Source organism: Mobula hypostoma, chromosome 3, assembly GCF_963921235.1.
Source record: "Mobula hypostoma chromosome 3, sMobHyp1.1, whole genome shotgun sequence".
NCBI lineage: Eukaryota > Metazoa > Chordata > Chondrichthyes > Myliobatiformes > Myliobatidae > Mobula > Mobula hypostoma.
This window is the reverse complement of record NC_086099.1, coordinates 164,949,557-164,965,927: the sequence shown is the minus strand read 5'-3', so window position 1 is coordinate 164,965,927 and position 16,371 is coordinate 164,949,557. Positions and strand designations below refer to the sequence as shown.

At 39.9% G+C, this 16,371-nt stretch overlaps 1 protein-coding gene across 1 annotated transcript in view; it reads left to right on the top strand.

Annotated features, from left to right (window-relative positions):
• Nucleotides 1-16,371, top strand: part of vopp1b (VOPP1 WW domain binding protein b) — a 51,608-nt gene that overhangs the window by 18,110 nt on the left and 17,127 nt on the right. The window contains exons 2-4 of the mRNA XM_063044030.1: nucleotides 7,086-7,144; nucleotides 8,868-8,945; nucleotides 11,961-12,112. Coding sequence (XP_062900100.1) covers nucleotides 7,086-7,144; nucleotides 8,868-8,945; nucleotides 11,961-12,112 — 289 coding nt within the window. The remainder of the gene's footprint in view (nucleotides 1-7,085; nucleotides 7,145-8,867; nucleotides 8,946-11,960; nucleotides 12,113-16,371) is intronic.

The window sequence follows — 16,371 nt, the reverse complement described above, 5'->3', positions numbered from 1 at the left end:
CTTAATTTTTCTACGTTTTTCTCTTTCCAAGCTCCTGGTTTCCTAAAAGCTCTTTATTTTTGATGACTTGGTTCTTCTCTTTTCTACTTTTTTTAAGGAAAAAATGGCTTTTTAAAGATTCTGATGAAACCCATTTTTATTTAAAACCATCATCTAACTGTCTGAAGGCATTGTCCATCCACAGGCCACTCCAACCATCTGCAGGCTTGTTCTAACATCACCAGTTAGAAAGCTCATGCAATTAGCAAACAACATTAATGTTAATTTTAAAATTCAGTGGGCTCTGGTTATTGGGACACATGAGGACCAGTACATTTTGGCCCAATTAAGTGGCTGCCCCAATTAGCTGAAGTTTCATGGAAATAGTTTTTAAAAAGTACAAAAACAAATAGAGTAACGTTATGTATTTAAATGAAATACAGAACAAATTGGAACACAACCAATACTACAACAGCGCCATAAATCTGTGTATTTGCTCCTGATACTTATCCGTGTCATGTTCTTTTGACTGTAAATATACAAAATCAGTGCAGCCACCTAGTGCAGATAATGGACTGCCTTCATACAATGCTGTTGATGCTTGTATCCTCTAAATTTTCATTTTTCATTGTAACATTCAAGATGATTGTCGATGCGTTTGTAGTTCCTAACTTGTTGAAGTAGTGAAAACATTTCATTTTCATGCCTGGCCGTTTCTGGCATCTTCCAGCCTGAATTCTTGAAATCACAGTGGGCAAAAATTTCCGAATTGCTGCTTATTTTTCTCCAACTACCAGTGACAAAATCACTTTTTTTTTAACACAACACACCCAAATGATGCTATTTTGAAAACTATTCACTCTAAGCATGGTGTAGATTCTAACGGCCACACAGATTCATGCAGTTCATGCTAGTTAGAAATTTTTCGGCAACAGTCTGTTGTCCCAAATAAACAAAGGTAATTTGGTTAAGTTTTTTGTTCTTTGAGTTGTCCAAAATAAACAGTGTCCGATTAATTGTTGGCCCAATTCACTGGAATCAATTGTACTAATTATTGTAATGACCATTAAATGTGTTTCAACCCTGGAAATTAACAGGCAATGGAATTTTAACTTGGGGGAATCATGGGAGTTTTTCAGATATCTATATTGATCATGAACTTAGTGTTACAATTGTTACACTCATACCCAGGTCCAATTCTGTTATAGAAATTCATGCCACAGGAGGTGGCCATTCCGTTTATTGTCTATACAGGGGAAAAATAGTTATCCCATTTCCCAACCCTTAATTTATTGCCCTGTGGGTTATGGCTCTTATACACATCCAAGTATTTTTTTTAAATCATGGTGAAGATTTTGATCTTGGTGTTCTTGTGTGTGAATTTCAGAGAGCCCCGCAAAACCTGAAGTAAAATAGTGACTTGGGTTGAAGGGAAACATTGTATACATTAACTAAAGACTTTATTGCTGTATGCAATGAGTGTCAGAGCCCAGAATTCTTTTAATACTATTACTGACATGCAAATTAGGATTAAGCTGGGTCAACACAACATTTAATCACTTAAACCATTTGGGAAAGCTTACAAGAATACAATTGGAGCAGTTTTGTACAGTAAATAGCTTTTAGTTAACCAATGATGGGTTTAGATTTAAAAAGGTTCTTTTTCTAATATTTTGGAACTGGTTCATTTTACCTGTCCTATAATTTTAAACAAAACAGTTGCTATTTGATCCTTCACGCTTCGTGCAAAGCTCTTAGTTCAGTCTTGCATATTTTTGCTGTATTTACTTGAAATTTAAAATTATATGACTATAAATATTGAGTTCAATGTTTTTAGAATTTTTACTGGTAATTGCAAGAAATTAGATGGATCTGATGTTTGAAGCACTTCTCTGATTTCTTAGAATTATTTATTTTTGACTTCAGGTAGTTGTTGTTATCAATATTGTTGAAATAACCGGAACATGCTGTTAGGTGGTGCACTTAATGTCAGAGAAATGTATACAATATACATCCTGACATGTTTTCTTCACAGACATCCACGCAAACAGTGGAGTGCCCCAAAGAATGGATGACAGTGAAAACATTAGAACCCCAAAGCCCCCCCCACGCACAAGCAGCAAGTCAACAATCCCCCCATCAGCAAGTCAACAATCCCCCCATCAGCACTGAGCACTCAAGTGTGCAGCAAAGCATCAATAAAGACACAGACTTGAAGTACCCCAAAAACTACTTATTCACCCAGAGAGGCAGCACCAAAAAGGCGCAGCTCTTCAGCTACTCAACCCCTGGCAGCTAATCCACTGCTTCTGATGTTCCGTGTTCTCCGCGGTGTTTCAGTCAGGGGCATCGGCCTAGAATCAGCACGTCCCCAGAGCCACAAAATCCTGGAACCCTGAAGGCACGTTTGTCTTCCAGCCTGTGACCTTGGGATATCAAAAAACGGCCGGTCGTGAGGCCCTGAGAGTGGGTCTCATTCCCACAAAGAACCAAAGTCAGAGTGTAGCTCCAGGTCAGAGTTTTCAAAAGAATCCCTCACACCCTGAAAGGGGAAAAAAAAGAGAGAACATGGATAGCAGACATCCCACCTCTCCCGGAAGGTCCGGGAGTCTCCCACAAATTAATAGTGGCTCACTGATGCCTGCAAATTATATACAATGTCCCGGAAATTGATTTTTTTAAGAGCGAGCATGAGAGAATGCGCGCAAGAGAGCAAGCACAAGAGCAAGAAAGCAAGTGTGAGAGAGAGCGACCATGAGAGAGAGAGCGAGAAAGCAAGCACAAGAGAGAGTGAGTGACAAAGCAAGCACAAGAGAGAGTGAGAGAGTTCCAAAAAAAGTCAGAGTGGCAGAGTGTTCCAAAACAAAATATAAAATGTATATCAGCCCAGACTACACTAAAGTGTACCCCTGCCTAATAGGGATCAAAAATAATGACAGTGTTACTCGCTGCGCTGTTTGCAACAGTGACTTTTCTATTGCCCATGGTGGGTTAAGACTGTAAAAGACATGTTGAGGTGAGTTTAACAGGTGTCAATCGTGCATTAGCATAGCTAACGTTATTTAAACTAGCTGGCTAGCTGCTAAGGAGCTACTCTATTGCAGTCATCCCACCTCTCCCGGGAGTCTCCCTCAAATTGATGATGCTATCTCCCTGAAATGAGTTTTTGTAGGGTGGGATGTCTGGGATAGAAATAAAAGTTATCCAAAGGTGCAAGCAAAGGAGTTGCCGTTTGGTGCCATGTTATCTTCATCCCACCTTCTTAGCTTCACACATGAGAAATAGTTGAGCAATTTACTGCAGAACTCAGTGTTAGGTGTTTTATTCTCGCCTCCTTCCAACCAATGGGCATTGGTGTTTTTCAAGAAAAGGGGGAAGACAGGTAAACTACAGTGAAGTGTTTTACATTTGTACCATCAGGAGCATGTTATTTTTCTTTGTAAATTATATTTTCAAGCCAGGGAAGCTTTTTCAACAAGTGTAAGTTTTGAAATGAATCACCTGGTATATATTGAATGATATCTGACCATTTGTGTTGGGAACTATGAAGTCATTTGTTCCATCAACATGCCTGACTTAAGTTTCCTTGTTGCCATTTACAAGGGTAAGACAGCACACAAATGGGAGTGCTGTAAGCACAAACACATCTATTGTGTGGAATCAGCTGGCCTATGTGTAAAGAAAAATCAAATATGGTTCAACAACAGAACATTAATAGCACAATAGAGCCAAGCTTGGATCAGGCAGATAATGAATTTACTATGATAATTCAGAATTACTGTCCATTTTTGCTGATGGCAACCATCAAACATTGATGTTACTGAAAAGCAAAACTTGGGAAACTAGCACTTATTTATACCAAGGATATATTGAAAAATTTCTACAGCTACAAGTGGAATAGTTGGGTCTTTGTCAGTTCTTAGTGTTTTTGAACCTCTGCGTTTTGATTTTAGTTAATGGTCTTTGAACATAAAAATTGTCAATTTCTCTTCTAGCCAAATGGTTGTTGGGTTACCAGGGTTCCAGGTCAACAGTACTTTTGTTAAAGCTTGAGTACTAAGACTAGAAGTGTCAGAGCATTTTAAGTGGGTTGCACACATTGGCTTGCATTGCTACTGTATGTGGTCTATGAATTGACAGTGGCAGGATGGGTTGTGAACGTGGCTCTGAAGGTCCAAAGGAAGGAGTGCATTTTCTCTCTCGCTCTTTGGTGTTCCTGTGCTTTGCATTCTCTCTGCCCTGCTCCCATTACTTCTGCAAACTAATGTTTTCCTAGCAAAACTGTTTTTTTCAGTAGGCATGCCTACATGGCTGTCTTGGAGAAGACTTTGAATTTATTATAATTTTGGTGGTTTGACTGTATCTAGGGTAATCTCCCAGATATGTTGGCTAAAACTTGAGTATGACTGTGATCCTTTTTAGTCCTTTAATAAAAAGAGCAGGCAATTTAAGTAACACACACAAAATGCTGGTGGAACACAGCAGGCCAGGCAGCATCTATAGGAAGAAGTACAATCGACGTTTCGGGCCGAGACTCCTCGTCAGGACTAACTGAAGGAAGAGATAGTAAGAGATTTGAGAGGGGGAGGGGAGATCTGAAATGATAGGAGAAGACAGGAGGGGGAGGGATGGAGCTAAGAGCTGGAAAGTTGATTGGCAAGAGGGATACAGAGCTGGAGAAGGGAGAGGATCATGGGACAGGAGGCCCAGGGAGAAAGAAAGGGGGAGGGGAACCCAGAGGAAGATGGAGAGCAGGCAAAGAGTGATTGTGAGAGGGACAGACAGAAGAAAAAAAGGGGGGGGGAAATAAAAATAAGGGATGGGGTAAGAAGGGGAGGAGTGGCATTAACTGAAGTTAGAGAAATCAGTGTTCATGTGATCAGGTTGGAGGCTACCCAGACGGAATATAAGGTGTTGTTCCTCGAACCTGAGTGTGGCTTCATCTTGACGGTAGAGGAGGCCGTGGATAGACATATCAGAATGGGAATGGGACGGGTGGCGGACAGAGCGTAGGTGTAATTTAAGTGACAGTTGTTGCCTTAAAAATCCTCTGGGTGGCTGCTTCTTGCCTAACTGTCAACTTGTGTAATAAAATGGATGCTGCATCAAATATAGACCCAAGTTAGGTTCTGAATAACTTCAAAGTGGCAACCTAACCAGAAAGGAAGTTTGCAGGGGCTATAGCCATGCATTTGAAAGGGAAAGTAATAAGCCGAAAAGCCAATAGTTTTTGTCTTGTCTGGATAGATCACGGCATGAATAGTGATGAACTGTTTGAGGGCATAATTGGAGATGTATGTCAATAATAGTCACACTCTCAGGAGGAGATGTCAAGATACTGCTCTAAATAAGAGAGACAGAAACATGCCAATGCTGATAAAAGCAGCACAGATCACCATGGAATGACACATTCGCTGTTTTACTTTGATCTTTAAAATTATTCAAGATAAATTTTACTATCAAAGTACATGTATATCACCATGTACAACCCTGAGATTCACTTTCGTGTGGGCATACTCAACAAATCTGTAGAATAGTAACTATAACAGGATCAATGAAAGATCAACTAGAGTGCAGAAGGCAACGAACTGTCCAAGTACAAATATAAATAAATAGCATTAAATAACAAGAGTGTGAGATAATGAATTTGAGGTAAATTCTTGAGATTGAAGATGTCTTACTTCCCCTCAGAAAACCCACTGGGAGAATGTACAAACTCCTTACAGACAGCAGCAGAAGTGAACCCCTGTTACTGGTGTTATAGCATATTGCTAACCACTATGCTACTCTGCCGCCAGTTTCTCTTATCGTCGCTGAGTCTGAGTCCTGAAACTCCCCATCATCAGCTCTATGAGTACTTTCACCAGAAGGACTGCAGCAATTCATAAGGTGACATGCTACCATATTCTCAAGAGTCATTAGGGATGAGTAATAAATGCTGGTTTTGCCAGTAAGGCCTAAATCCTGATAATGACTTGTCTAGTTCAATGGAAAACATGGAACGTAGAACAGTACAGGACAGGAACAGGCTCTTCATCCTATGATGCCAAATAAAAGTTGTTTATCAGGAGACTGTATTACCTTGTGTGAAAGCCAAAAAGACAAAGATCTCGGGTTTTATTTTTACTTAATATCATGAGCTAATTCAGCACCTTTGAAGCCAAATTTCCTTTTGTACTGATTCATGCTGAATTCCATGATGTAATTTCTTTTATTTTAACGCTGTAATTTTATATTTGTGATCTGAACATCACTGGCAAACCCAGCATTTATTGTCCATCTGTATTTGCCCCTCGAGGATTTTGTTAAGCAGTTTCTGGCCTGGAGAATCATACATGCCAGATAGTGACAGATCCATCTTGAAAGACACTTGCGTGATGGGTTCTGATGACAATCTGGTAGTTTATGTATGATCATTATTAAAAATTCTTTTTCAAATTCTAGAAGGTTAGTTGAATTTAAATGCCACACTTGCTATAGTGGAATTGGAACTTCAGTTGTTCATTCTGTCCTATAGATTTCTAGTCTAGTAATTTAATCTGTTAGAGATTACACCTCTATTACACCTCATTTCTTTGTGTGTAATGTCACAAATAAATAGAGATTGAGATAAATCTACATATGCGTAAACTAAAATTGCAGGCAAACTGAACCAGGTTAGTGAGTGATTTCTGCTTGACCAGGAAAACCAGTGAACTGCCTGCTAATGTTTGGATTAATGTTTCAGAACAAACACAAACCTAATTTTTTTTGTGTTCAATGCTGATTAACTATTCGTAAATAATTATTGAGGATTTTTAAAAATTACATTTATAGGTGGCTCAATGTATCTTTTATTACCTCATTTCCTTTTGCAGCTTGGTGCTCAACCTATTGTGTGAAATACAAAGAAAGCATGCGCATTAAGAAAATTCTTTGAAATATTGGCTTACGTATGGCACTTTTTTACTATTGAAGATAATCCTGTTAACGCACGGGATCTAAATCGGAAGTGGGAGCACAGGGTTTGACTTGGTTTCAGTACTTGAGTAAGTATTTTGTCTACTGAGGATGCGAAATGGAATCTGTTGGTAAAAAAACTTAAGTGATTTCTTTTTACTCCCCAGAGTACAGCGGCCAAAAAATACTGCTGGTATGTGGATGCAGGATATCCCACCTATTTTATGTAAGTATTTTAGAGCTTAATGTATGTTTTCTTACAGTATTTCACACTGTTAATGCGCTCAAATACAGCAGTCATAAATACCTCGATAGATGAAGATTCTAGTCCAGTTGTTTAAATTAAAATATTTTCCTAGTGTAAACATATGAAATATGGAGATCTCAATTCTAAATTATAGGTTATGTATATTAATATAAATAAAATGATTTGTCCTTCATTACTTTGCCTACTTGGAACTTTATACCCAGGTTTATCTGTGGTTTTAGAGGTTGAGGCATCATAATAAAGCAACAACGTATTGCTATAGGTTACATCCTCAATTCATAGTACTACTGTTTGGGTAAGATGGATGCTGATGTGGTATATATGTGGTTAAAGGGTTTGCTGAGAAATTGAAAAGTTTGCCCTTTGCCACCAGTATTAATTGAACCCGCAGGCTAATGGCAGTCTGTGTGCTATCTCTGTGAGATTGTGCACGAAAGAAGATTTAAGGGGAAATGACCTAGATACACCTTAGATGAAAATGTTAAGTCATCTCCTCTATACTAGGTGGAAAATTCCTCATTAAAACTGCTTTCTGGGTGAAATTTTTTAATGGAATCTACTGACACTATCTTGTTTTAATGGGTTTAGTTTTGCATTGCCCCTGCAAGTAATACTAAAGCACACCTACACAATCCTGTTCTGTCTGTGCCAATCCTGTGTTGAAATCAGTCTTTTTACTGTACTGCTTTCCTTGTGTGTGAAGAAGAAAGTACATATTTCAGCAGTAAGTCATTCTCCGCTCAACTGAACACAGGAGTCAGGATATAAACATGCAAGCATCGGGTGCTTTATTTGGGCAACACTCTCATTACAATTGAGTAAGAATAAAAAGATGAATTTGATGGCACAAATAAACAGGTTTTTGTAAATGTGTTTCAGTCTGACTGATAAACTCTGCTGAAACCAAATGGCTGCCCTCCTCATATGGTCCAACAGAATTTCAAATTTAAATTCAGCAGCACAATTAAAGTAAAAGTTGGCAGGGCAATATTTAAAAATAAAGGCCTGAACATTTGTCTGTGTCCTTTTTGATATTGATAACCTCTAATCAGACTGTTATCTCTTGATAACAGACTTGAAGAGAAGATTACCTATGCTTTCATGTTTGGCCTTGTGACCCAGCTAGGTTAAGCTGGTTTTCCATGCCTGTGTCATAACTTTAGAAACACTACTGAGCAACCAACTGAACTGAACAATAGCATCCATTTTTGGTGAGAGCAGGGCATTAGCCAACTTGACCTATTAAAATACAGATCCTTTGTAGCTGAGAAGTAATAAACTACCTCTGCCAAGTTTGCTTATAGGGATATTGAGCAATTCTTCTTTGTATACTGGCTAAGGTATAATAAGGCAATGATATTTGTTAACCAGCTGAGGTTCAGGTTGATGTTCTCCTCTGAAAGATTTCACATGCCAGTGCTCGCAATATTTCACTGTTGCACTTGTTACTGTTTGCTTGTCTAATATTTTAAATTCTGCAGTGGAATTGAACTTGCAGTTTCCTAGTTTGAGACTGAGTGCTTAAAAACTAGAAAAACATTTGTGCTTGTACCACATGATGAAATAATCAGGAATGAGACTGGCTGTATTGTCCTTAAGGACTTAGTTGGCATAAAAAATGAGACTGATCCACATAATACATTAGCAATTATGTTGACTGGTTTATCCAATATTTTCGTAGCTGTCGTGCATATGAAGATTGCTGTGGTACTAGATGCTGCATGCGAGCATTCTCTATCCAACGATTATGGTATTTTTGGTAAGTGTGTGATATTTTATGCTTCGGTTTCGTGTAATCGAATGTGAGGGGAAGAAGCCATCGATCGATATCTGCAAACCTTAGCAGTTTTTGATGCAGTCCAAAGTAAGTTTATTATCAAAGTACATATATGTCACCATATACAACCCTAACATTTATTTTCCTGTGGGCATATTCATTAAATCCATAATAGAATAATAACTATAATAGAATCAATAAAAGACAGCACCAACTTGGGCATTCAGCCAATGTGCATAAGACAACGAACTGTGCAAACACAAAAATAAAGAAATAATAACAAATAATAAATATTGAGAACATGAGATGAAGACTCCTTGAAAGTGAGTCCATAGCTTGTGGGAACATTTCAATAATTGGGCAAGTGAAGTCATCCCTTTTGGTTCAAGAGCCTGATGGTTGAGGGGTAATAACTGTTCCTGATTCTGATGGTGTGAGTCCTAAAGCTCCTTGATGGCAGCACTGAGAAGGGTGGTGGGGGTTCCTGATGATGGATGCTGCTTTACCATGACAATGCTCTGTGTCGACGTGCTTCAGTGGTGGGGAGGTCTTTACCTGTGATGGACGGGGCTGCATCCACTACTTTTTGTAGGATTTTCCATTCAAGGTCATGGGTGTTTCTATACCGGGCTGTGATGCAGCCAGTCAATATACTCACCATCACGCATCTATCAAAGTCTGTCAAAATTTTAGATTTCATGCAGGATCTTTGCAAACTCCTAAGTAGAGGCACCATGGTGCTTTCTTCATAATTGCATTTGCGTGCTGGCCCGGGACAGGTTCTACGAAATGATAACACCAAGGAATTTAAAGTTGTTGATTCTCTCCACCTCTGATCCTCCGAGGACTGGCTAATAGATCTCTGATTTCCTCCTGAAATCATAATTGGCTCCTTGGTCTTCCTGACATTGAGAGATTGCTGCTGTGGTACCACTCAGCCAGATTTTATGCTGAATCATTTTCAGCAACTTGAATATGGCATTGGAGCTGTGTTTAACCATACAGTCATAATTGTAAAGTGAGTAAAACAGAAGGCTAAGCACATAGCCTTGAGGTTCACCTGTGCTGATGGAGATCGTGGAGGAGATGTTGCCAATCCAAAGTCGCTGAGATCTGCAGGTGAGGAAATCAAGAATCAAATTGCACAAGGTAGTATTGAGGCCAAGGTCTTGAAGCTTATTGATTAATTTTGAGGGGGTGATGGAATTGAATGCTGATTCTTTGTCAATAAAGAGCATCCTGAAGTATGCATCTTTGTTGTCCAGATGTTCCAGGGTTGAGTGAAGAGCCAATGAGATGGCATCTGCTGTGGACCTGTTGCTCCGGTAGGCAAATTGGAATGGATCCAAGTTGTTTCTCAGACAGTAGTTGGTTTCATCACCAACCTCTCAAAATAACTTCATTGTGGATGTAAGTGCTACTGGATGATAGTCATTGAGACAGGTTACCACATTCCTAGGCACCAGTACAAGCGAACCTTGCTTGAAGCAAGTGGGTTCCTCAGATTGCCGAAGCGAGAAGTTAAAGATCTTAGTGAACAGCCAGTTGATCAGCACAGGTCTTTAATACTTAGCCAGGTACCCCATCCGGGCTGGATGCTTTTCATAGGTTCATCCTCCTAAAGGCTGCTCGCATGTTGGTGTCAGAAACTGAAGTCACAGTATCATCAGGGATTGTGGAAATTTGTGATGGTTCCTATATGTTTTGATAGTCAAAGTGAGAATAGAAGGCATTGCGCCCATCTGGAAGCAAAACCCTGTTGTCGCCTATGTCACTTGATCAAAATTTATAAGAGGTGATGACATTCAAGGCCTGCCACACTGATGAGAAGCCTTCATTGGTTCAAGTTTAGTCTGGAATTGCCACTTGACCCGTGAGATGGATTTCCAGAGATTGTATCTGGACCTCTTGTAATTTTCTTGGCCAACAGCGTCTGATCTGGCCCTCATCGGATCACAGATCTCTTGGTTCATCCAGGGCTTCTGGTTGGAGAAGACTCCGAATGATTTTGAGGGGATACTGCTGTTTTTATAAAGACCATGACAACCATGGTGTATTCATTCAGATGCACAGATGAGTCCTTGAACACAGCCCAATCCACTAACTTGAAGCAATCCAGTAGCTGCTCTTTTGCCTCCCACAACTACCTCTTTGTTGTCCTGAACTCTGGAGCTTTGCTCTTTAGTCTCTGCCTACAGGTGGATGCCTGGTCTGGTCATGGAACAGTAGGCATTCCTTATCTACACTATGAAATATCTAAATATTTAGTTTATTCGCAGGCAGTCAGCTTTGTGCAATAAAGTCTATTACAAATCAACTTTTGGTTTAGCTGAATACATAGCATTTAACGTCTTACTGAATTGTCATAATTGTAAAACTGAGTTGTACTTTCTAGCTAATTACATAAAAGCATGATGTTGTGCACACGTTTTGTGTGAATAACATCTAGATTCCTTAGACCCAAGGGCATGAGGACATAATAGGAAGTATAGATTTGTTTTTATTAGAGAAAAACTGGAGGGAAAACGTATAACTGAGAGTGTGATCTGGAACTTAAAAGCCCTCACAAAGTTTTATGAGTACTTGGATGAGTACAATGGAAGAGGGAAAGGGATTAATCCAGAGCTTACTTTGGGTCAGTATAGACATAGGATGAGGGAAAGAGGCCCAAGGAACCACAACCTGAGTGCTTTCCTTAAATGTAAGTAGAAAAATAGAGGGCTATGGGTAAAGCCTAGGTAGTTCTAAGGTAGGGACATGTTCGGCGTAGCTTTGTGGGCTGAAGGGCCTGTATTGTGCTGTAGGTTTTCTGTGTTTCTGTGTTTTTTTTTAACTGCTTTGGAAATGTTTTGCCATTCTTGGTTTTATAACAGCGTTGAAATCCTGGATCCACTGAGACAAGGGATTGACAGTAATGAATGGTAGCTTTGCCAGTGGCATCCACCTACCATATAATTTTATAAAATGTGTGTGCATCATTCTTTTTGCTATTCACAGGTTTCTTTTAATGATGGGGGTCCTATTTTGTTGTGGAGCTGGTTTCTTCATTCGGAGAAGACTGCATCCTCCTCAAATGACCGATGACCCTCCTTTTACAGTCGGTTTCACCAGGCAACCTGTTAACACAACTGGTTGTCAGACTACAGGAAGTAAGTATTAAACTTACTCAAATTCTAGGAGTAAATTTGTGCCAATGAGTGAGTACATTTCTGTTGAACATTGTTAAACTTACAAAATAGTGCACAAAGAAAATTGTCCAGAGCAGTGAAGTACCTGCATACCTAAAATCTGGTTGACCTTGGACCAAGCAGTTCTGTTTGCATTGAGTATAAACCAAATACTACAACTGTAATTGCTTGTTCAAAGTTGCCGTGATATTGGAGAGACAAATACCTCTTTATTCAAAAAGAGAATCTGCTTGGGAACATTCCAGGTTGATAATCTGTTTCAGTACTGAGTGGAGAATTAAGATGGTCGGAATAAAAATGAGGTGTGATGAGAGGAACTAAAGCTGATTGGGTAAGGAGGGGTAGAAGATGACAGGCAGGTAGTAGAGGAAGGAAAAAGGGGCGAAGTTAGGAGTTAATGAAAGAGGGGGAAAGGAGAGGCAGATCAAGTGGGGGGTGGGGAGAGGGGAGTGTGGAGATTGGAGACAGCTGCTGGAGGGAGTTAACAGGACAAAAAGGGCTACCTGTACTGTACTCTGATAAATATAGGTGGTGAAAATGGTAAAACAAAGAACCATTAGGGAAAGGTGAGTGGCAGCTGGAACCAGAAGCAGATAGAGGAGGTAGGCAAATGTGGTTGCACAGTGTAGTGAATGGATAGAACCAGGAAGGAGTGAAGTGGCGGGTGGGGTGGTGGTTTGAGTAGGTACTAGGGAAAGATGACAATAATTGGAAGACTGGAGGAGAATTGGAAGGAGAGAGAGGAGGCAAGTGCTTAATATCTGGCATTGTCAATATCTTATAACTATATACAAGTTATATAAATTTGATAATTTTGCTGATGACAAAAGTAGATAGGAAGATAATTTGTGAAGAGCAATGAAGGGAAGAAGTTGAGTGGACAAAGATTTAGCACATGAGTTCCCGACATTTTTTATGCCATGGGCCCCTACGATTAACGGAGGTGTTCATAGACCCTAAGTTGGGAGTCCCTGATTTAGTATGAGGACATGGAGGCTATGAAGGGATAAAGATAGCTTAACTGAGTGGACAAAGATCTGGTAAGTGAAACAATATGAACTTGCCCATTTTGGCAAGAAGTTTTTTTTTAAAAGAGTATCTATTAAATAATGAGAGATGCAAGGGTTCAAGTACTAGAATATCTGAATGAATTATTCAGAAAGGCCTAGTTTCTGTGTACTCTATGTAATCAAGGAATTTTTTTTTATTGACAGGGAGATGCAAAATCTGGAAGTTTGTTTCAGTTATATGGGGCCATCGTGAGACTACATCAGGGTTACTCTGTGCGTTATTGGTCATATTTAAGGAAGCATGTAAATGTATTGGAAGCAATTCAAAGATATGTTATCAGCCTGATACCTGGAATGGGCAAGCTATTCTTAGTTTAAAAACATAAGAACATTAGAATTAGGAGCAGGAGTGGGCCATCCGGCCTGTCAAGCCTGCTCCACCATTCAATAAGGTCATGGCTGATCTGACCATGGACTCGGCTCCAGCTAACTATCCTTTCTCCATAACCTCGAATTTCCCTACTATGCAAAATTTTCACTATTTAAAGCTAGTATTTTCTGCTGCTTCACTGGGTAGAGAATTCCATAGGTTTACTGCTCTCTTGGAAAAGCAGTTTCTCTTCCTCCGTTCTAAATCTATTCCCCCAAATCTTAAGGCTATGTCCTCTAGTTCACATCTTTTACTAGTGAAAACAACTTTCCTTCCTCTATTATGGCTTATATTTTTTTTTATCCCTTTCATTATTTTATGTTTCTATAAGATCCACTCTCATTCTTGAGAATTCCAGCGAGTATAATACCAGGTGACATGATGTCTCCTCATACTGTTGGTTAACCCCCTCATTTCCAAAATTAACCTCGTGAACTTCCTCTGTACCAACTCCAGAGCCAGTGTATCTTTCCTCAAATAAGGATGTACTCTAGCTGTGGCCTGACCACTACACTGCAGAGTTGCAGCATAATCTCCCTGCTCTTAAATTCAATCACTGTAGCAATGAAGGCCAATATTTCATTTGCATTAAGACCATCAGACACAGGAGCAGAATTAAGCTATTCAGCCCAACAAGTCTGCTCTGCTATTCCTCAACCCCATACACCTGCCTTCTCACCATATCAACAAGATCATCCATCTTATTTTTTATACTATATGCATTTAGATACAACACCTTGAGTACTGTATTTGCTATCCTTTCTGATTCTGCATCCCTAATGTTTTGATACTCAGCCTGTTGGCTGCAACTAACTCCCATCCCCTGCCTACCCTTTCTAACAATCTGACTGCATGCTATCTTTACTTTTTTACCATCCGTCCTATCCTGAGTCCCTTCACTCCGGTTCCCATCCCTCTGCCAAATTAGTTTAAACCCTCCCCAACAATTCTAACAAACCTGCCTGTGAGAATATTGGTCCCCCTCAGGTTCAGGTGCAACCTGTCACTTTTGAACAGTTATACCTCCCCCAGAAGAGATCCCAATGGTCCAAGAACCTGAAGCTCTGCCCCCTGCATCAGCTTCTCAGCCATGCATTTATCTGCCAAATCATCCTGTTTCTACCCTCACTGGCGCGTGGCACAGGCAGAAATCCAGAAATTACTACCCGGAAGATTCTGCTTCTCAGCTTTCTACCTAGTTCTCTAAACACTCTTTTCAGGACCTATGATGCCACTTTCAATGAATTGTGCACCTGTAGAATTATGTTCTACAGTGCTTTTAAGTGCCCTCCAGTTCACTGTGTAAGATCTACCCTGGTTGGTCCTACCGAAGAGCAACACCTTGCACTTGGCTGCATTAAATTTCATCTGAAATTTTACAGCCCATTTTTCTAGCTGGTCCCAATCCCTCTGCAAGCTTTGAAAGACTTCTTTGCTGTTCACTGCACCACCAGTCTTGGTATGATCCTCAAATTTGGTGATCCTGTTAACAACATTATCATGCGGATTGTTAATATAGATGACAAACAACAGTGGACCCAGCACCGACCTGTGGCACTCCACAAGTCACAGGCCTCCATTCAGAGACAACCATCTACTACTACTTTTTAGCTTCTCCCACAAAGCCAATGTCTAATCCGGTTTACTTCCTCATCTTCAATTCCAAGGAAATGAACCTTCTTGACCAACCTTCCACGCAGGATCCCTTGCCTTTATCAACTTTTTCGACAGGTTCCTCAAAACTCTAAGATTGTTTAGACACAACCTACCATGCAGAAAGCTGTGCTAATTGTCCCTGTCTATCTAAATACTCATATATCCAGTCCTTTAGAATACCTTCCAATAACTTTCCCACTACTGATGTCAGGCTCACTGGCCTGTAATTTCCTGGTTTGTTCTTGGAGCCTTTCTTAAACAGCGGAACAACATTGGCTATTCTCCAGTTCTCTGGTACTTCATGTGTCGCTATCCCACAGCGTCCGATGGAACACATTACCAGGCCCTGGGGATTTGTCCACCCTGATTTACCTTGAAACAGTAAACACCTCCTTCTCTGTAATCTGTATATGCTCCATGACCTCGCTGCTGCTTTGCCTCACTTGTATTGACTCTGAGTAAATACAGATGTAAAAAATCCATTTAAGAACTGCCCCATCACTTTTGGCTGCACACATATATTACCATTCTGATCTTCCATAGGACCAATTTTGGCCCTTGCAACCCTTTTGCTCTTAACATATCAGTAGAAGTCCTGAGGATTCTCTTTCACCTTATCTGCTATAACATCCTTTTAGAATGACTTCTAGTCTTCCTGGTTTCTTTAACTGTTCTTTTACATTTCTTATACTAAAGTACCTCAGTTATTTCTACCTGCTTTCTGCTGGTATGCACCTTTTTTTTTAACCTTCTTAACCAGGGCTCAATATTGCTCAATCCAAAGTTCCCTAATACTGTTATCCTTGCCTTTTATTCCAACATACATATACATTTGCCAGAAAACTGCCTATCCCAATCCACACTTGCCAGATCCTTTCTGATACCATCATAATTGGCCTTTCACCAATTTAGAATCTGAACCCAAGGACCAGACCTATCCTTTTCTATAATTACCTTGAAACTATGGCATGATCACAAGATGCAAAGTGTTCTCCTACACAAACTTCTGACACCTGCCCTATCTCAGTCCCTAATAACAGATCAAGTATTGCACTCACTCTAGTTGAGACCCCCTATATATTGATTAAGGAAACTTCCCTGAACACATTTGACAAGCTCTGTCC